This window comes from Xiphophorus maculatus, chromosome 5, assembly GCF_002775205.1.
Source record: "Xiphophorus maculatus strain JP 163 A chromosome 5, X_maculatus-5.0-male, whole genome shotgun sequence".
In the NCBI taxonomy this organism is placed as follows: Eukaryota; Metazoa; Chordata; class Actinopteri; order Cyprinodontiformes; family Poeciliidae; genus Xiphophorus; species Xiphophorus maculatus.
In genome coordinates, this window is record NC_036447.1 from 27,267,472 (window position 1) to 27,289,230 (window position 21,759).

Sequence of the window (21,759 nt, forward strand, 5' to 3'; positions counted from 1 at the left end):
TTTTGTTCAATTTTACCATTACACGTATAATGAAGTCCTTCTGTGTCTCCCCATCCTTTCATCCACTCATCTCCATCTCAGAGAAAATACTGCTCTATGTTCCAGTCTCAAACGGCAGAGCTGCGTGAGATGACCATGAAGGACATGCAGTTTTGCTCGCTTAGAAAACATAAACAATACCCAAGGCTGAGTGTCCCCTTCATGGTATATAAAAGCATTTTTCCCCTAGTTTTGTCCCCACCCTTATCTCTCTGTTTCTACGAATCTGTGGACTATGTAATCTGAACATCAAAATTGGACCCAACAGAACCTTAAACAAAAGGTGATTTCAAACCTTTTAAAAAACAGTAATAGCCAAAATAATTATACGACACTCAGCATACAAAACATGAACCCCCGTCTCCACATGAAGGTTTTTATTTAGTTGTGCCTGGAGCAACAAAACTTGCAGTTTAAATTACACTTTTTTTTTTAATAAGTCACTGTCTAAATCTAGAAAAATAGCACAGAGAATTGTATTAGCATGATTTGTTATTGCTCTTTGAATCTCACACTTGTTTATTTTTAATGATGACTCAATTATGTTTTTGTTTTTTTCTTTGGACAGAGACTGAGTCCTAGTCTGATACTTCATTAAAATCAGTACAATGGTGGATATTTGCAGCAAAATAGTGCAATCTACTCAGTCAGTGTTGCACGAGCTACATTAGCATCGTGACAGAGGGGCACTTAACTCGCTCTGCCAGGACGTTCCAGATACAGCAGTCTCTCCAATCCCCTATTCCTGACAGCAACATATATTATTTCTGGAGCTTTCGGAAGCTTAGCCTCACTATACTGCTCCAGCTTGACTAGAAAGCTGCTCTAATGTATTTAAACATCTTTATTGCTGAGGGTCACATTAAGATCATGAATTGTCAGCTTGTTAATCTATGATTTGAATGTTAAAATAATATTCAACCACACAACTGCTATCTGGAAGATCTAAATAGTTTGGTAAACAGGGTTTTCAGTGGGTTTGGTTTCCACACCAAGTAATAATGGAACAAATGTTGCAATTTTTTGCCTACCAGACTATCGGGTGTGAAGACCTTCTATTTACAGACTGCGCATACATTTGTTTTTGGTTGACCTGATTTAACCCAATGCATGATTTTAGCTTTTTAATTGGTCCGCCAACAATATCTGTTCACGTGTATAACATAACGTCCTTTCAACATCTCCAGGACTACGGGTATCGGTCTCCCCCGACCTTACTACATGGCCGATGAAGATGACGAGCGGCCCTTCATCTGCTCCTTACCCGTCGACAATGGCATCATGTCCTGCTCAGATGTCCCTGCCCGCCGTGAAGGAGGCCGGGCCTGTTGTTTGGACAAAGAGGACGTTGTCTACCGTCAGTCCATTGGACTGAGTCCTGAACCTTTGACCAATAACAGCGTCAGTGTAGCTGGCCTGTGCGTCAACTGGAACCAGTACTACACCAGATGTCATACTGGAAGCAGCAACCCACACAAAGGTGCCATCAATTTTGATAACATTGCCTATGCCTGGATTGTCATCTTTCAGGTGGGTGAAAAGTTCCATCAGAGTTTTAATTGTTTTGTTTTGTTTTCTATGGCTTTGGTTTGAAATTGTGTGTAGCCTAATGGATTACGTCCTGCCCTTCCCAAAGTTCATGACAAGGCATTGTTCTGGTCTGAATATTGAAGTGGGCTCAAGGATTTGACGAGCCAATTCAAGCACTTCAAGTGGCTTCATGGATTAAGAGCTTTGCACAAAACTGCCTGTGAATCACCAGCAACAGAAAACAAGAGGGTCAGGATAAAATCTGTGCCAGCAGCATTTACCTTAAGCGTCCACAGAAAAACAACTTCATGTTATGAATGCAGACCAAACTGTTAGAAAACATAGTTTATTCCAATTAAGTTGTGCAGCCTGAAATGTTTTGAATTGGTATTCACTATTGAGTGTTATTTGCAGTGTTCAATATGCTGCTTTCTTTTTGCCTCTTTTTCTGATAAATTTAATAATAATTTAAATATTGTACATACAGCAGAGATAGATTTAGGCATATAGTACTCAAATTAGCAAAATTCGGTGTAACTAGACAAACTCAACAACGGTTGGGTTTATGCCTATGCTTCTAATCAATCGTTGGTTAATGGGACATATATGCCATTTTGGCTGTAATATGATGTTTCAACTGGATTTGCTTCAATGGCTGTCCAGATAGATAGATTTGATTCATAGTTTAATATGCATAATTTGGAACAGGTTTTGTTACTCAGAGCCACACCTGATGTTTTACCTGATTTCAAACTTATGCTAGCAAAACTGACTGACTGTTAGCTTTAGCTTGTCTGGAAAAATAAACAAGCATATCGTCAAAAAGCTCAAATCCTTGATTGACCTTTTACTGAATGAAAACTTATTGTGTCTTCTTTACTTTAGGTGATCACTCTGGAGGGCTGGGTGGAGATCATGTACTATGTAATGGATGCTCACTCTTTCTACAACTTTATCTACTTCATCCTCTTAATAATAGTAAGTCTTGACTTACTTTTGTTTAAATCAAAAATGTTGAACACATTACACTGACTGAGTAAATGCTTAATGTAAATGTGGTGAATCTGAATAGGTTAAAAAAAAATCACATGTACAGTTCAGTAGAGTTTTCATGAGACATTTGGTTACATTACTAATCAGGACAAATATGACATGAATTATGAATTGTGAGTTTATAATCATGTAAGGTTGGTTGAGTTCAATTTGTCAGTAGGCATGTATCGTTTCTGTCCTCTATGTCTTACCTGTACGCATAGCTAGGCGTGCACTCTCACAAATCCCTACACACACACACACACACACACACACACCTGCTGAGAGCTGCTACACAAATCCCTAAAGAATCCTCCCTTTTGTTCCCATAAAACACTTTTTAATTCCCGTCCTTTAGCTTCTCTATGTGTGCCACAGTACGCTTTTGTGTGTGAGCGTCGATGCGTGGCTTCCTCGGTATATTTCTATTTTAGCTTGTCGGCGTGTACTTAGAAGTGTGTGTGGAAGTGTTATCATAATGCAGCGTGACTGCTAGCTCCAGCTACTCTGCTACCCAGGGGCTGTCTTGTCTTTTTTATTAGACTTTTAATTGCCTCGCCTTCTGAGGCAGACACAAGCTTTTTCGCGCTCTTCCCTTTCCCCGCCAATACTCTCTTCATTCGTTAATGTGTCACTTCTCCTAGTATCACTCTATCTCCTTGAATGTGTCAATCTCTGCTCCCTGCACTTTCACACCCGCAACACTTCCCCTCCGTCTCTGCTTTCTCTTTCTCTCTCCCCAAGTCCGTCTTTGCCATACGCCGTTCCCCTTACACTATTTTTTGTCTTCTGACAGCCTTATATCTCTCTTCTGCTGCCTTCTTTTCATCTCTGCGTTCTCAGTCGACTGTGTAAGCAGTCGTCACTCATGTAACTGGATGCGATTCCATTACAAATGTGTGCAAAAACTTTGCTGATATTTTGCTAATGTTGAAAAACAAAATAATAGCGTTTCGTTTAAATTAAGAAGCTCAATTAAAATCGCGCATGAGTACATTTGTTCACGCGACAAGTCAAAAACATCCATCTATTTCCTGTCGACTTCTTCATTGGTTAGCTCCGGTTGTTGACAGTGTGACTCATGTGATTTGACAAAAGCGTTTCCATTGCAGTTTTGCGAAATAAACCAGTTTTGATACGGTTAAAGAAAAAAAAACACCTCATTCTAGTGCCAAAACATTTCATCAAAAAGAATTGGCATATTTCCATTAAGCAAATTTATTTTCACAATTCCAAATTGCGCAACTATATGGTCATTGGAAATGCTGCTACAGTATGTCTACAATCTATTCTCAGACATATATTGTCACAAACAATAAAACATTCAAAGTTATTTTCTCACACACACACACACACACCCCGAGGCACGAAGACAAAATTCTCACGGTCTGCCTCTGATTTGCTGTTGGACACTATCCAACACATCAAACCACTGACATTGGCTTCCTACTGCCGATTTGTGAAATAATGGCCGCCTTTTGATGTGGATGCGTCGTTTACCAAAGGATGAAGAGAGGAGGAAGGAGATAAGAGTAATAACCAAAGGCAGGAGTGAGGATTTGTGGAAATTAAAAGAAAGATGATGAAATGTGTGTGAAAAAATTTAGATAGGGGGAAGAATGGCCAGATATGCAGCATGGAATATGCGAGGGAGAATCGTAAGATACCGAGTGGGCTTAAGAGAGCCTGTGATGAACGGGGATAAAACGGGAATGACTGACAGATGTGAAGAGGAAAAACTGGGAGGTGATGGTGACGGACCGGAGTGTCGGCATGAAATCCAGGAGAGGATTGGAGGGCGAGCGAGCGAGGCGATGCGAGCGCTGTCTTTGATGTCAAGTGGAATGTCCTTAATTAGAGTGAGTCTCTCAGCGTGTCCTCTTATGGCTCACATGCGCAGGGCAGACACCCTGATCACAGGATCGGGGTAACAAGCGTGTCATACAATAAGATACATGCCAAACCCTTCAAATTAAGCCAGTGTAATGCTACATTAAGGCAGGTACATATACAGTTTGTGCCATACAGCATAAAACATCAAAAGCCTGGCATAATTTGAATCCCAGACTGAGCAATATTGCAACTTTCAACACATCTGATCAGCCAAGGCCCACTGGGCTGGAGCAGGACCCACTTTTACCTCGCCACCTCTCACAGGCCCCTCTTCCAGCAAACCAGCTCCATTGTTAAACTGGTGCCAGAGCTTACTTTGCACCAATTCCCATTGGTTTCACTACTTCTTCTGACTCCGGAATCAATAAAGTGGTTCTTTTACATAGCACCAAACCTGAGGTGGACCAGAGGAAGGAACTGTTTTTGTGGCTGCAGACTAACTGAGACCAGCAACCAATCTAAACATTGAGCGCCATAAAAATCTGGAGTTAACTTTGTTTCCAATCTGCATCATTTAACTCAAAAACGTAAATTCACCACACTTAAACGTTAATGAAAAAGCCACATTAGGCAGTCCCTCCACGAAGTTGTGACGTTGCGTTCGCAACTGTTGACGCAAATTCAGTCGTCATTCAAAAATTTTTGCGCAGACTTGCGATTTTCACCTGTCATTGTGACGTTTGTCAGATGTTATTTGTTATTTTACTATTTTAGTGGCCAAAGGATTGACAACATTGTGCAGAATTTGTCAACATGGACATTCTGAATTAAAAGACACACACACAAAAAATCCAAGCATACAATTGTGCTTCAGCAATAAAATACTTTTTTGTTTTTACTATGGGGCATTTTCAACATCTTTACCACCCCTGGTTTTCCACAAGTAGTCAAGTTGTTTTGTTATTGTAATTTGTACATTAAAACCAAAAATATATTTATTTCTCTTTCACTTTCTATATTCCAATTTGACATTTCTCCCGCTTGCCATCGTCAAACCGGCGGACAGACGGAGAGGCTTTTATTAATGTCCAACAGACTTTCCAACACAGAGTACTAAGCCAGCGAGCAACAGCGGACTGAACGTATGGAGAGAAAAGGAAGTATAGAGAGAGAGAGGGAGACGGGTTTAAACGGTTTGGCGGTTTCGCTCTGATGCAGATAAAATGAGGTAAATCAAACTGAGAGATGGCGTGGGATACGGAGAAGATGACAGGAGATACGGCTTGAGGGGAACTAGATGACAAGAGATAGCATCAGATGGAGAGACAGATGAAACGAGTCGGATAAAGCTGACAAATTCCTCAGAGTGATTATCATCGTCGAGAGTTTGAACAAGAAACCCAGCAGAGTCGGAGCATTATTTGGAAAACAGCTTGACTGTTTAATTGAGATTTAGCATCCTCAAACAACATCCTCAACATTATTTGGTTTCAAAGTCTGTCTGATAAAGCCTTCTGCTCTGACATGCGACTGTGACTCAAACAGTTGAACGCATCTCAACAATTTGACAGTGTTAATCAGTGACAGAAATCTCTAAGCACATACCATTAAACCAACATAGAAGACTAATCATGCTTGTCGGCTTGGTTTAACTGCAAATTTAGGATTTTGTTGTTTGCATCAGTTTGCACATCATGCATAAAGTGTCTCTCAGAAGTCTCTACAACCACATTTAAATGTTTTGTTGTAAAAACAATTGTAGCCATGATAAATCTTTTACACTAATGTAATGTCTAAATCAGCTGAAAAATTGACGAATTTGTCAGACATAAAAATGCACGAAGCAAGAAAAGTTTCAAACACCTGGTTTTATATGTCTGCACATTCCTCAACTAATACTATGTTGAACTTTTTTGACTCTTTTTCAGAACTTTGTCTTCTGGAGTTAACACCTGAAGTTCATTATAGTGAATTTGAAGGTTTAGCTGTTGACTTATCTCTTCTCTGGAGTGTAAAGTTCTTTCTTAATCAGTATAAAAGCTTTGCTAACTTCTCTTTTGACATTTCAACGCACCTCCTTTATCTTGGTGATTATGCTAGCTTTAGTAGCCTAAGCTATCATGGTGGGCTAGCCTGTTAGTACAGTCTTTGTTTTCACACGAGGAGAAAACGTCCTCTTCAGGGTTCTGCTGAGCATTTCTCCTCTTTGCTTGTCCCCTTATATTCAACTGGAACAACTTTCTAATATCAACATACCGTTATTTGCCTCTCCGCCGTAGCGGAAGTCGGCTAGCTGCTGACTTGTGACACTCACGGTAGCAGCTTTGTGTAGCAGCTATGCTGTGCTAGCTTTGATTTGTTTATTTTGTAAGAGCTGACTATAGTAAGACAAATCTATGTCTGTCCTGTCAGTGTACCAAGAGAGTGTGAGTATAAATATTTCAAGGGGGAAGTGAATGTGCTGAATGGGTTCTGGGATCCATTATCGCGCTTTCTGACCACAAGTCTTGTAAAATCATCTGAAAAAGCAGCGATTCTGATGAAAACTCAATACTTTGAATCGATAAAGTGGAGCTTTACCCATGGAGCACTTTTCACAGCACCCTATATAGACACGCTCATACGTCTGCTCTCACCTGCACGTATTGACGCAGCAACGGGAGAAAACAGAATCGGCTGATCAGGGTTATTGATCACTACCTTCAGAGATGTATATTGTGTCCCTGGCTTGATGCATTTCTTCTCGCATTGGTTTTCAAAATGACCCCTGCAGGTTGGGATGACATCGATGTTATTTTTTATCCTCCCACTCTCTTTCTACGGTAAAAAACGATATGTTTTAAGTTCGGTGTATACAACTCCGGAAAAAAAAAAAGACTTTTTTTTTTTCCGGACGAATAAGTAAATTAAATAAATTCCAATAGTCTTTTTTTAATATATATATTTATAAATTGGAGCCTTAATGTGTGAAAGTTAGTTTTGATGAGGTTGTAAAGCCCAAGAATCATTTTTGCGCTTTTCCTTAAGCTTGATCCAGATGATAAAGAAACCGAGGCTATTGGTCCTCGAACCAGCCAATCAGATTTGATTTCTGATCTTGGTGCCTTTGCTAGCTGTCACTTGCTTCACTCAGTCAATCAGTCAAATTTTATTTGTATAGCACATTCCAGCAACAGGGCATTTCAAAGTGCTTTACTTTATAAAAACACGAAAACCAAAGTAATGCAACGTAGAAACAACAATCGACACATTACATTTAGACAAGTGCCATCGTTAATTTCTTAATTGATTGTGCTTCAAAGGCGACTCTAAACAGGTGGGTTTTTAGTCTAGATTTAAAGGAACTCAGTGTTACCGCAGTTTTGTAGTTTTCTAGAAGTTTGCTCCAGATTTGTGGTGCATAGAAGCTTAATGCTGCTTCTCCTCGTTTGGTCTTTGGCCTCTCTTTGGAAACTTATTTGTTCAACCAAACTTTCTGCACACCTATCACCCTCTCAGGTCGGTTCCTTCTTCATGATCAACCTGTGCCTTGTGGTCATCGCAACCCAGTTTTCAGAGACCAAGCAGCGGGAGCACCAGCTCATGCAGGAGCAGCGAGCGCGGTGCTCGTCCTCTTCGACGTTGGCCAGCGAGCCGGGAGATTGCTACGAAGAGCTCTTCCAGCTGGTCTGCCACTGCCTTCGCAAGGCCAGGAGGCAAACTGTTGCCTTTTTTAATAGTTTGCGAGGTAAACCCCGTGGGTTTCGGGGCGTTGGGCGAGGAAGACGAGTAGGGGATGAGAGGGAGAAGAAGGCCAATGGAAGGCGAGAACTTGAGAGGAGACTTGTGTCCAGGCCTGGTAGGTGGCTGTGAACATGATAAAGACAGCAGTAGTTATAATGCACACGATATATACTGGCCTCCAAATGTTTTCTGTTCCCAGGTCATCCGTGCCCTCATCGTCATAAACAAGTCCACGCCTCGCCAGCCGAGCCTGTAGCCCTGACCGCTGCCTCGAAGGTAGACTGTTGTCCTCAGTGTGCTGCAGCACTGGAACTTAAAGACGGCGTGGGAGCTGTCTGTGTCGCTGGCGATGAAACAGAGGAGGAAGCCGTGGACAAAACCGACAATGAGGATAAACATAAACAAGGAACCAAAGACGAGGACAAAATAACCCCGAAAAGTGCCAAGAACCGTATAGGATGCAGTCCAAAGAAACAATGCAAAGAACTTTGGCAGGACACGAGGAAGAAGCTGTGGAGCATTGTAGAGAGCAAATACTTTAACCGAGGCATCATGATGGCCATCCTTATCAACACCATCAGCATGGGGATTGAGCACCATGAGCAGGTAATACAAGCATTAATTGATAACACACCTTAGTTAGCATATTTGACCATCTGTTTTTCCTTGGAACTTTATTATAGTTAATACTCCAAGGATTTGACATCTTAAGGTCATGTCCAGGTGTGTCTGTAAAGGTTTTTTGTTACTTAGACTGTGCATCCTTACAGATTCAGCATCTCGGGAGACCAGAAAAAAATCATTTTTGAAACCAAGTTCCAGAGTGGATACAAAATGGCGGTTTAATGTTATCATGTGGCAAGACGGCATCATTTTTTAAATGATGGAGTCGAAGCTCCGTCTCTTCTGCATGTGGCTCACTCTGACATATAACAAATATTTCGCCATTCTGTGTTATTTGCGCCGTTGCCTTGTTACAGCGCCGCCCGGAATAGCTACTACATCATTTTCTGTGATGCTGCACATTTTTTCTTGATCATTTGCAAAATGATCTTGTCTCTCGCACTCGTCTCATTGAATACAGGTCCCCTCCAAAGCTGAAGAATGAACTTAGTGCAAGGAATTGTGATGAACTATTTACATTTTTAGCATTTTCTTTTTTGGATTGACTTCCAAATTGAGCTATCCTCAGGGAATGTTGCAAGGTTCCCAAAGCCTAAAATTATCTTCCGTTGGCAGAGTAAAAGCAACAACAGAATTTCAGAAGTTTTATTTGCATACATTGCAATAGCAGAATGTGAAAGTTTGGTTTAATTTAGAGAGAAAATATCTTGGTCCTACTTTTTGAGCCTTAAAATTATGATCAGAAACTAATTACAATTTTATTCAAATTCATTTTAAAAACAACTTATAATCTCAAGGGATATAAAACAACAAAATACATTGAAATCGAGACATTCACTTGTTTGGTTTATTCCAACATAAATTTATTTAAAAAAAAAAAAAAATATATATATATATATATATATATATGGATAGATATATATATATATACATGTGTGTGTGTGGGTGTGTGTGTGTGTGTGTAATTGTATCTGAAATGTTTAAAGTTTTTTTTCGATATTCATCAAAAAGTAAAAACCAAGCTAAAGTTATATTAGCTGTATTATATTATCAGGATAAATCAAAGTGATATGACTGAATACTGTGATGATGAAATCAGGTTATATTAATCCTCTTTTTTCTCACTACTATAATTTATTACTAAAAATATAGCAACAAACTTCACATTGAACCTTATATTGAAGTTAAGTTGAAACAAACTATCTCACTTCTGACTCACTTCCAAGCCAGCTGTGTTATTACAAGAGCACTTCCTGCTGGAAATGTTCAAATAAACTATTTCCTGTTGCAAAGTTTTTGTTTTTGTTTTTACCTGCACACTTTCGCTATTTAGAATAGAAAACAAATGTTTTAAGTGTGGATTTAGAAAACATTTTCCAATGCCAATTAAAATTTCTCCAACTTGGAGTACAGAGAAGAAAACCTTCCAACTCCTACTGTAACACAGGGTTAAGAAGAGAATATGGGAATAAACTGGCGTGTTGTCACTTTGTCAGTCTGGAGTAATGTTTGTAGAAGTTTTGAGAAGGAAGTAAATTTGTAGGGATCCAGGCGAAATGTAGAATGTGACTTACTGATTATTTCCAAAACCTAAAGGTCATGATTTTACCAAGCTTAATAAAAAGAAATAATAGAAATGTTTATGTTCGCCAAGCCCCACAGTAATAAAAGCAATGCAGTGGCATGTTTTCTAGCTTTTTCTTCCCCGTCTGGTTTCTATGTTTTGCTGTCGCTCAACTTTTTTGAACTCTTTGTATTTCTATCAATATTTCGCTCTCTCTCTCTGTCTCGCTATACCATCGCCCACTCATGCCTGCCACCGCCGCAGTGGTAGGTCGTCTCTCATCCTAGCTGCTGCTAAAAATAGCGAGACAGAAGGGAAGTGACAGAGAGACTTTGCTGTGTTAATGGGGAGGAAATACAAAGCTGGGTTTGCCTGTCTAGCTGCCTGGGAAGGAAACTGGAGTGTTCCTTCGCGACATGGCTAAACACCAGAATCACAGACGCTGTCTGTTGTGACTGTGATCTCATTCTCACCTGTTCTGTTCTGGGGGGGGGAAACACACGTGGTTCTTCAAAGTCCTGTGGCTAAGGCCACAGCCGCTTGGGGAAGAAAGGTTGCATAATTTACAGCACATATACCATTAGACGAGGTATTTCTGGTTGCACTTTATTATTTATGAGACGTCGAGGTGGAAGTGCTTAGAGCGGTTGCCCAACAGCAACAAGTTGCCGAGTTTAAATCCAGGCTTTAACAGCTTCTGATTCAGAGCTTGTTTTTTTGTATGTTCTTGGGTTTCTCCAAGTATGCTGGTTTGTCCCTCAGTTCGAATACATTCAAGGTGCAATAACTTGAGACAATAGGTTGTTATCGGGTGTAAGGGAATGATTGTACGCTGTTTATCACTTTCGGAGGGTTTTGTATTCCCCCCCCGTCAGTTTTTGCGGAGCTCGATTGGCGAAGGAATAGTCTGGCAGATTTTCCGTTTTTTTTTGTTTTCAAGCATGTGCACAGTTCAGTATAACCACTGAGAAACAATCACTGCTAAATCTTGCTAAAACTTGTGAAAAAAAAAAAAGCTGAGGAATTACACTTATGAGCCCAGGCTTTGCAGTTAGAGTTGCTTTAGGAATTATCTTTTTCCTTACGTTCTTCTTCTGCTGCCAACTGTTGGATCCAAGCAGATTTCATCTCAACTGCTATGCAAAGACACTAAGATGGTTGATGACGAATGGAATGCCAAAGGAGAAAAGGTAGTGCAGGAAGGTATTGCAAAAAAAAGAGTGAAAAACCTGAAGGAAAACGCTGCCAAATCTGCAAGAATTACATTGATCTACTGTAGATCTGATATCTGCAACAACAGACGTTCCACAGTGAGCTGAAGTCGAGTAAGAAGAGAGTGAAAGCAGACAGAGTGAAGACGTAACAGAAGCAAAGACAGTGATTTTTAAGACTTTATAGTTGGTGTTGAGGTATTAATCTTCCAATCTTTCGATAACACATAATTATCAAGTCATACTATCAAATTTAAACAAAATTTAAAAAAAATTTAACTCAAAAACACAACGGGCCGCTGGATGAACGACTGCCCTAGCGCCCAACCACCAGGCATAGCAAGTTTTCTGGGGGAACTGTGACTGTGACTACATGTTGTAGTAACATGCATTGTAGTAACAGCATTAATGAAGCTTAAAGAAACATAAACATGATTACAGTTAAATCTGCTCAGCCAACCTTAAACGTATTTTGGGATTTGCATCAAGAAATATAACAAACTCACTAAATACCATTTGTGGAATCCAAGCTTTGTTTTCACACCTGATGGTCCGGTAGACTTGGTTCGATTGGGATCGAAAATCACAACATTTGTTAAATTGTTTTGTCAAACAAACCAAATCTTTTGAAAAACCTGTACCCCCCCTCGCCTGTGGCGGCGCTGTACCAAGTACCAGATTTCAAGGGTTCTAGAATTTCCCTTTTGTCTTTGGTGTAAGACCAGGAGCCATTTCTCTTGCTAGCGCTAAACACACCCAGAATGCTTTGCACTGCAGTCCACTTCCTGCTGTCGGAGCGGTCTCCAAACCAAACTGAATTAAATTCAATTACACGTCCTCAGTTTGAGGTTTTGCTGCAGTGTTGGCGACTCAAAATAATCGACTGTCCACTGTCGCTACGCACTCATCCAGGAGGAGTGGTTGCTGAGTGTGAGTGACTTTAAGCAATCTGCTCTGTTTCCTTGGATGGAAAACTTTTTATTGTTTTTGCCAATTTAAGTGAAAAACTGAACGTGACCTGGCTGTATAAATGGACTGAATGTCCTTTTCTTTTTTTTGCCCCGAGATGACATAAGTTGTGAATCGGCACTATATAAATACATCAAATTGCACATAAACGGTGGCGCAGTTGGTAGCACTGTCGCCTTGCAGCAAGAGGGTCCCGGGTCCTGCTGCTCTTTTGTTTTTCTTCTTTTTTTTTTTCAGCCCACAGTAGTGGCACCTGGAGTCGCTTCCTACTGCTCTGCAAACCAAGAGACGGTTTTGCAAAAAATTTGCAGGAAATCACCAGTGGCTGAGAAACTCAGACACGCAAAAACACCCCCACACGCACGCCCACACACATACAACACATGCTGCATGATATTACAAACAGATGTGCACATGTACAGTCAAGGATGTTCCTACAAGAGCAGAATAAAAATGTCCTTTATTGTCTCATAGTGGGGAATTGTCTGTGCAACAGCAGCAAAGTGACAGGCAATAACAGCCAATAGACTCACACAAGCATAGGAAATATAAAAACAGAATAAAGAATAAAATACTGTGCAGTAAGGGCAAAAATATGGTGAGTTTGACACAATAAAGAGCTTAAAAGTTTATGCCAGCTGTAACCAAACTGCTGATGATATAAAAGAATGAATTATGAAAAATAGTCTCACATATAATAGTCTAACATTCCTACAGCTGCAAGAGTTTAATTTAACATATTTGATTACAGTTTCATTTGTTGCAACTTGCTTCAAGACACTTCCCTGCTACTTTCTCTAATTCTCTTGTCTTTCTTTAGTTTTAATCCTCCTCTCTCTGTTTTTATTTATTCATTTTTTTCTTTTCGAATTTCTGATCTTGCGTCCTCTGGCGGTCAGCCGGAGCAGCTCACCAACGTGCTGGAGATCTGCAACATCGTTTTCACCAGCATGTTCTCCATGGAGATGATCCTGAAGCTCACTGCTTTCGGCTCCTTCAACTACTTGAGGAACCCCTACAACGTGTTTGATGGCATCATCGTCATCATAAGGTACAAGCAGAATAACCTTAGACCTCACACTTACGACAGGCCGAGGTTCTTAAAGGGCAGACGTGTCATAACTTGGTGCATTATTCTCACAATGTGTGAGTTTAATTCAAATTTAATGCGTTACAAGCAGAAACAAGTGCAGTTAAATCATGTGTCTTACCCTCATTCTGTTTCCAACTTTCTGTCTTTGACTCTATTTCTGTCTTCATTTTTTTCTTTTCTCTCTTCTGTCTTTCATTGTTTCATTCCTTCTTTTTTCTTTATCTTTCAGTCTTTCTTTCTGTCATTATGTCAGTCTGTCCTTTCCTTCTGTCTTTGTCTTTTGTTTCATCTTTCTGTCTTCGTTCATTTTTCTTTCTTCCCTCTTTCTTTCTTTTTTCTCTTTCTCTCTGTCCTTGTCCTTTGTTCTTTCTGTCTTTATTTCTGCCTTTTTTCCATTGTTTTTTCTTTCTGTCTTTGTCCTTTTTTTTCTTTCTGTCTTCCTCTCTGTCTGTCTTTGTTTCTGTCTTTCTGCCCCTCTGTTCTGGTTACTCAGTAGAGGTGGTTTCTATTAAATCACCCCAGTTTTGTCAAAGTGTCAAACACGCGCTGCCCGGTACAAATGCACCACCTGTACGGATCGCGATGCCAGCGTGTCAGGCAGCAACAGGAACATGTTTTGTCTTTTGTTGTGTGTGCCTGGAGCTTTCTGTGAATGGCTGTGGCTTTGATCTGCTTGTGCGTTTTTGTTCCTCCCCCCCCTCAGTTCATATGGTTAGAAGTCTTTGTCTGTGATCCCCATTAGACACCTCAGATGAAATACACATCAAAGCATGTAAAACTGAAAAAAGATCAAATGTGCAACCCATCACAGAAAGATGCAGGTTGATTGAACGTTTCTGCGTCTGTCTTCTATTCCCATGCTTCTCGGCCCGTTTTTTTTTTTTCTTCCCTGTCTTCATCTTCCTGAATGTCCTCGGCCATTGAGGAAAAAGCCACTCTATGGAAGTGCCTCCGTTCAGTACTCAGCGGTTCAGGGGAAAAGAGTATTTTGATGTGCTTACTGGACCCTTTGATGGCTGGTTGGTTCAGTCCGAGAGAAAAACTCTCAGTCAACGTAAAGAATATCCAAAGATGCAAAAACACCATAAGTCCAAGTTGCGTAACACATCCAGTGTTTGAAACATATAAAAATATAACGAATACTGGAGGAAAATAAATCAAATACACTTTGGAGAAGATATGAGTTTTTTTCTAATTAACCCCTTAGATGCCATGGTGCCACCAGTGTCCTCATGGACACATTGTCCTACATGTAAGCGTTTTGAGGGTGACTGTTAAGAGGATTTAAAACAAACTCTCTGATTTAAATTGAAACGTGAGCCTGCGTTTTGTTTCTCTGACGCCGCAGCGTTTGTGAGATTGTCGGCCAGTCGGACGGCGGCCTGTCGGTGCTCAGGACGTTCCGGCTGCTGCGCGTGCTGAAGCTGGTCAGGTTTATGCCGGCTCTCAGGAGACAGCTGGTTGTCCTCATGAAGACCATGGACAACGTGGCCACCTTCTGCATGCTGCTCATGCTCTTTATCTTCATCTTTAGGTAAGGCGATGCTCTGCAACACAGAGCTGATTCTTTTGTTTTTTTTTGAGGTTTTAGCGTCACAAACTTGAAACACATCTTCATAAAAATATCTTGTTTCAGAAGACTTTGAATTACATATGCAATACTTGTCATTGTGTTACAAAACGCTACTATGCCCACCTATGCATGCACTGTCAGTTATATTGTAACTGTTTTTTGCTCATATTTCTTGTTGTAGTTGTATTGACTTGATTAATAATTACATCACAGGCATCAGAATATGGAGGACCAAAGCTGACATAATTAATAAGAAAAGCAGAATTATATATATATATATTTTGTTTTTTCCTTTTCCTTAAACATGTGTTTTAGTCAAGAAATGTATGTTCTTGGTTATAAATATTTCAAGGTAATGGAATCTACATCTTTATATCCGTATATCTTTCCTGGTTCTTGTCTGCTCTGTTAGGGATTTAAAGTACATTTTATGTCTTTTTATGAGTTCTTTCTATCTTAAAATTTCCATTGAAGTTTATGGAATCCCAAAACTGTTCAGCAGCAATTAACCTAAGGTTCAAAATACCAAATAAATACAATTGAAGGTCTTTGTAGAACTCCATACACAGAGCCTTACTGATTTAGAGGGATGTTGTAAAACTCCATTCATATATATATTTATGAATTTGTTGCAATTCATAAGATAATGTTTAAGTGCTGCGGGGTAAAAGGTAATAATCATCGTCTGGCTCTGGGCTTGAATCATTCAACTCAAGTCAATTTTCTTTTAAATCAGAACAGATGAACTTTGTTATCCTCCAATTTGCTTTAAATGATCGGTGAAAAAACTAAAATAAAGCTAACCCATATATCTATATTTAGGAGTCCACAAAGTGTAACATATTGTATATTAATTAAAAATATTTCTGTGATGGTGGTGCAGTCTGGTCATGATTACCATGTGAATGCTTGCATTTTCAAATATTTGTGATACAATAAAAAGCAGTGTTTAAATAGTTTTGCACATTAAGCGATCCACGTGATTCTTTTTAACCACTCAGTGAGTTTGCTTGAAAAAAAATTTGCTTTTTAGGAATTAATTCTATCCATGTTTTTGGATTCAACCTTCTAATCAATGTTAACAAAGACAAAAACAACAATTTGTATAAAACAAAATGAGAAAATGACATGCTCTGCATACTGTAAATAAAGAAGATTGCGATTATATTCTTTAGCCGATGTGTTTTCATTGCCTGTGTGGCTTTTTTTGTGTTGCAGTATCCTCGGGATGCACATCTTCGGCTGTAAATTCAGTCTGAAGACAGAAACAGGGGATACAGTCCCAGACAGGAAGAACTTTGACTCCCTGCTCTGGGCTATTGTCACCGTTTTCCAGGTAGCCGACGTGCCAAAGTTTCAGATCTAAAGTATTAGAAAAAAGGAGCCAATGTGTGTATTTGATAACAATCTACACATTTTTATGGAAGTATGTTTAGCTTTAATTATTGGTAGAATAGAATAGACTTATCTTTTATCTTCCCACAGTGGGGAAATTCAGGTGTAGCAGCAGGATCAAGGTAGGTTCACACAAAGATCAAGAAGTCTTGAAACTGTGTAAAAAAAAAATTATGGACAAGATTATAACATAGAAATACTCTGCAGTTATCAAAAATAGGGATCCAAGGAATGTGCAGGTGAGTAGAAGGACTTTTTTTTTATGTGTACCTAATGTGCACTTGTATTTGTGCAATAAAAAAGACAAAACAGAATGTTTGCAGCACATGAGAATGAAAAACAATGCAGAACAAACATGTGCAATACCAGCAGAAATGTTATTTAAAAATGAGTAAAACTGTGAAAATAACCAAAATAACAGAAGGGATGAAAACACTTGAGTTTGTTGGGAGTGTGACAGCTGCTGGGAGGAAGGATCTGCTGTAATGCTGCTTTGTGCACCAAGGATGCAGCAGCCTGTCATTGAAGGAGATCTAGAGTTCAACAGTTTCATGCCTCTGGGTTGGGCGCCGCCGGTGGGAGTTATTGTGCTGATTACTATCCATCTTAGTGATGGTAAACAACAACCAACTTGTGCTAAAGTGTGTGTGCAAAGCTTCCGTTAAGATTCTTTTTGGTTTCCTTTGCTTTTCTCCAAGATTCTGACCCAGGAGGATTGGAACGCCGTGTTGTACAACGGCATGGCAGCCACCTCACCGCTCGCCGCTCTTTACTTCGTGGCGCTCATGACCTTTGGAAACTACGTCCTCTTCAATCTGCTGGTGGCCATTTTGGTCGAAGGGTTTCAGGCGGAGGTAAGTCCTGATCATAAGCTTGTTTTAAAGGGAAAAAAAACACAAAATATTATTTTGGGGCTTTTATTTATTTGAACTGTATTTTGCATTTTCAGGGTCACTGACCGGTGCACCGCACAAATTAGGGGGAAATATTAATGCCTCCAAATTCAGCAAATAAGCAGCTAGATGTGTAAAACGTGGACACAACAGCAGGACAATGAATATGAACATAGACTGAAAGTGGGAACGAATAATGTTGCCTAACAAACAGCGAGCCAGTTGTGCCCAACTTCAAATGTGATCAAAATAAACATTGAACCAGAAATATGTCAGAAGTTTCTTTATAACAGTAAAAGAAAAAAAAAAGTGTGGTTTTCTCTGAAACTTGCCAAATATTATTGCGTAGATTAGGGAGAAAATCCAGAGCAAGTTAAACATTTTACCACATAAAATAAATGTATTCAAATATTGTATTTTATTCCACCCAAAGCAGAAGAGTCCAAGTAAATAATTGAAAAAATTAAGACATTCCTGACGTTTCCAAACTTGTCTCTAGAAATATAGACACTAGAATGATTTGCTTGTCGGCTAGGCTTTCTGGACTAAGCTTATAATATTATTGGTTTAACATTTTCAAGACAAAAAATAACCATAAGAAATGAAAAATGATGAAAAAAAAGAAACCAGACACAACAACTAATAACATGCATAAAAAACATCTGGAGTTGTTTATTTTTGCTTGTCTCAACTGTTTTGTTATAATCTCTGTTATGCGATCGCGTAACACACTGCAAGTCTTTTTGCCCATCTTCCAATACATGTACAAAACAACATGAATTAATAAATATGTAGCTAAAGATATAATTCTTTATAAAATGTGACATCCCAAAGCAATTTACTGCGGAGCAAAAACTACAAACTTGTATTGTTTGTCCATGTTTCAGCCTTGCATCCTCAGCATGCTCTCCTCTCCAGTCGGAAGCTGACGTCCGTCTGTCTGCGCGGGTCGAGGGCGTTTACACTGTGACCTTTGGCATTTAGATCTAAATTAAGCTCAGCATGTGTGATGTACATGACGTCACATTTGACAAGGCAGATCCAATTCAAATGCAATCAATGCAGCTGTCCAAACGGGCTGCGTACGTCTTACATCAACTACTAACGCGTTTACATTATCACGGCTGCATCTGAAATACAGCTCAGCACTTTTTTAATCTGCAGGTTTTTTCTGCTTTGGTGCAAAAATGAAAACTATGTGGACAATGTGTTATTTTTCTGGGTGCCACTAAGATGTGTAGTATATCCAGCTTTCAATTACAAAAGTATAAACAGATAACACACAGCAGCCTTTGGCATAATTAATGTATAAATAAAATTAAAAAGGGAAATCAACACACTAAATAACATGATTTTGATATGACCTGTATTTTGCAAATTCAGGTGCATCTTAATTCATCAGAACATGAAAACTTGAACAATTCATGTCAGTAATTCACTTAAACATTTAAGTCATGCCATATGTAGACTAATTACACACAGTGTAGTTTCTATTAATTTTGATGATCAAAGCATGCGTCTTATGAAAACCAAAAGTATAATTCTTCAGAAAATAAAACGTATTCATTTGACCAATTACAGAAAACAAACATCTTTGCATACATGTTCAATTTAGTGTCACTGTAACAATTTGTCCCAGAAGTTCTAGTGATTAACAATATATTGTTGTTTTGAGACAATTTTCAAGTAATTTAACAGTGATGGCATAATAACCCCATGTCTAATATTTCGGTAGGTTTTAGTTAGTTTTGTAAACGCACAATTTACTTCCACTTAGTTATAATTTCTCTCTGTTAATTATTCCAGTAAACAAAAATGTTTTCTCCCCGTCAGTTTTTATGTCATTAGTTTTAGTTAGCTTGGTTAGTAGATGTTCAGACATTATTTTGGCGCTTTAGCATTTTTGAACCACCCCTCTCACTTGGTAAACGATGCTGCCATTAACTGTCGAGCTAATGTCAAAAATGATTTCATTCAGAAAGATTAATTTAATAACTCAGTCAGCTTTTTAAACGTTGGTCAGTGAATTACCGGATCCACTGTATAAGGCTGTGAACGTGCTGACACAGGTCAACAGCAGCCGTCAGTCTTCCAGGATGTTCCTCTCCTTTTTTCCCCACCCACCGCTCCCCCTCAGACTCTCTCACCTTCATCACCTTCATCCGCTTCACACACACACATATACGCACCCCAGGGACTATTGAGCCAATTTACTGTCGTAACAGCTGTAGGAAAATCCCTGTAGGTCTTAAACAAACCTGTGAGGGTCTCTTGAATGGTGTGTAATGGTTTTAAGCATTTACTGATTTGATCTCCAGGAAGAACTTCATATTAGATTTATCGCCCTTGCCCCGCAGGGATTTTTCTGCTTTTATGGTAAATCTGCACTGATTTCAATAGAGATGACATTTGGAAACATAAAAAATGTGTATGATTTTTTTTTGTTGTGCTTTTAAAACACTAAAATGTGAAACAAGAACTTTTCAAAAGGACATTTTTAAAAAGAAAAGATGCGGTATGTTGTTGAAGAGCGCCCTGTGAGCCTAATGCTTCACGCTCCTGGTTTGTTTCTCCGCCTGCAGGGCGATGCGAATCGCTCCTGCTCCGACGACGACCGCTCGTCCTCCAACTATGATGAGAGTGAGAAACGAGACTCCATTAAGCTGTCTGGTGAGTTCACTCGCCTCGCAACTCAAGCGCCAGTTCGTTTCTGCTGCAGATATTTTGTTCCTTTGGATCAGTAATCTCAGCTTCAAGCCAAAAAATAAAAATAAAAACATCTACGACAAAATCAAATAAAGTGGATGGATTTTGATATATTTCAAGATGTTTCACTTTTTTTTTTTTCCAACTCCTATACCGATATCTGAGGTTTAGCATTGGCTTATACTGATCCGATACAGAAAAACAGAGCTGAACTTGACTTAAAATGTTTGGGTATTTTTTTTAAACACAGACACAAATGTACTGAATAACACATTTATTTCTTAACTCTGCACCAGTACAGCACACTTGAATACACTAATAGCTTCCCAATCTTGGTCAAAACATGTAAAAAAAAAAAAAAAAAAAGTAATGGCAACAAACCTTTGCAATTGCAATCACAAATTCTAAATATAATGTAAAATAAATAATAAATCATGATATCATTCAGAGCACATAACAGAATTAGACTGAATAGATCTGCCATATTTTTATCAGGCACATTGTCATGATACCCGATCTAGTACTTTTTTTCTTTATATTGGGACCGATACCGATATTATTATCGGATTGGCGTATCTCTACTCAACACAGGATAATGTGATGGAGATAGAAAAAAATATTTCGAATCCCAAAGCACACATTCAAAATGTGTCCAATAGAAACTGTTTGAATCTTGGACACATTCACATGCAGCATAAAAATAATCTTAACCAATGAAAATGCAAAAGCATGTAACCAAAACATTTACCATTAAACTATTAGATGAATTTAACATCATTCTGAAATTTTTTTGGGAAAAAAAAAAAGACTGTTGAAAATAAAACGCATACGTCATGCCACACTTTCCAGTTTTCAATTTATAACAAATCTTGAAAACGACGCGTTATTTTCCTTCCAATTCACAACCTTTTGTTTCGCTCTTTCGCTCTGAATACATTACAGAAGTTTGTTGCCCAGAGTTTGTGCTCAGAGGGTTTATTCAGCAGTTTTACAAGATGAAATACATTTTTATCTTTGATTTGATCTCACAGCAAACCGTTTCAGCCTGCAGCCGAGGGAACGCCAGCAGCTCTTCAGATATGATCTTTGCAGTGTAAAAAGCTTTGGCTTATTTCTTAACAACCAAAACAACAAGAGTCCACACTTTCCACTTACATAAGCAAAACACACAGCTATTGTTTTCCCTTTTTTCTTCCTGACGGATCTGTTTATGTGAAGTGTGATTCTTCACATAACTGAACTCGGTTTCTGTATTGAGGATATTTAAGACGTGTTTTTATCATGAAACTATATTTGACTTTTTTTTTTTTATAAACTCTATATCTTCACAAAGAGTTGAACTCCAAAGAAAAATTCTACACTACAATTAAACACAGACAAGACAAAATGTAAATTTCTACTCGCCTAGTCTTATTTTCTAATAAGAGATGCACTGATTTTTTATTTTTTTATTTTTTGTGATGTAGGATGCATGCTCAACACCCCTGTTTAGTCCGTTTGAATCAGACTTACCTGGAAAGTCCAGTTCGTTTGTGTATTCATATTCAAACTCTGACGAAGAAAGCAAACTTTGG

General features: G+C 39.0%; 1 protein-coding gene across 2 annotated transcripts in view; it reads left to right on the forward strand.

Moving 5' to 3' along the window:
• LOC102223518 (voltage-dependent T-type calcium channel subunit alpha-1I-like) overlaps positions 1-21,759 on the forward strand; it is a 215,959-nt gene that overhangs the window by 116,812 nt on the left and 77,388 nt on the right. For both annotated transcript variants that reach the window (XM_023333871.1, XM_023333873.1), the window contains 9 exons: positions 1,227-1,569; positions 2,455-2,547; positions 7,933-8,272; positions 8,357-8,763; positions 13,425-13,576; positions 14,967-15,152; positions 16,410-16,527; positions 17,285-17,440; positions 20,062-20,149. In XM_023333871.1, the coding sequence (XP_023189639.1) occupies positions 1,227-1,569; positions 2,455-2,547; positions 7,933-8,272; positions 8,357-8,763; positions 13,425-13,576; positions 14,967-15,152; positions 16,410-16,527; positions 17,285-17,440; positions 20,062-20,149 (1,883 nt within the window). The remainder of the gene's footprint in view (positions 1-1,226; positions 1,570-2,454; positions 2,548-7,932; positions 8,273-8,356; positions 8,764-13,424; positions 13,577-14,966; positions 15,153-16,409; positions 16,528-17,284; positions 17,441-20,061; positions 20,150-21,759) is intronic.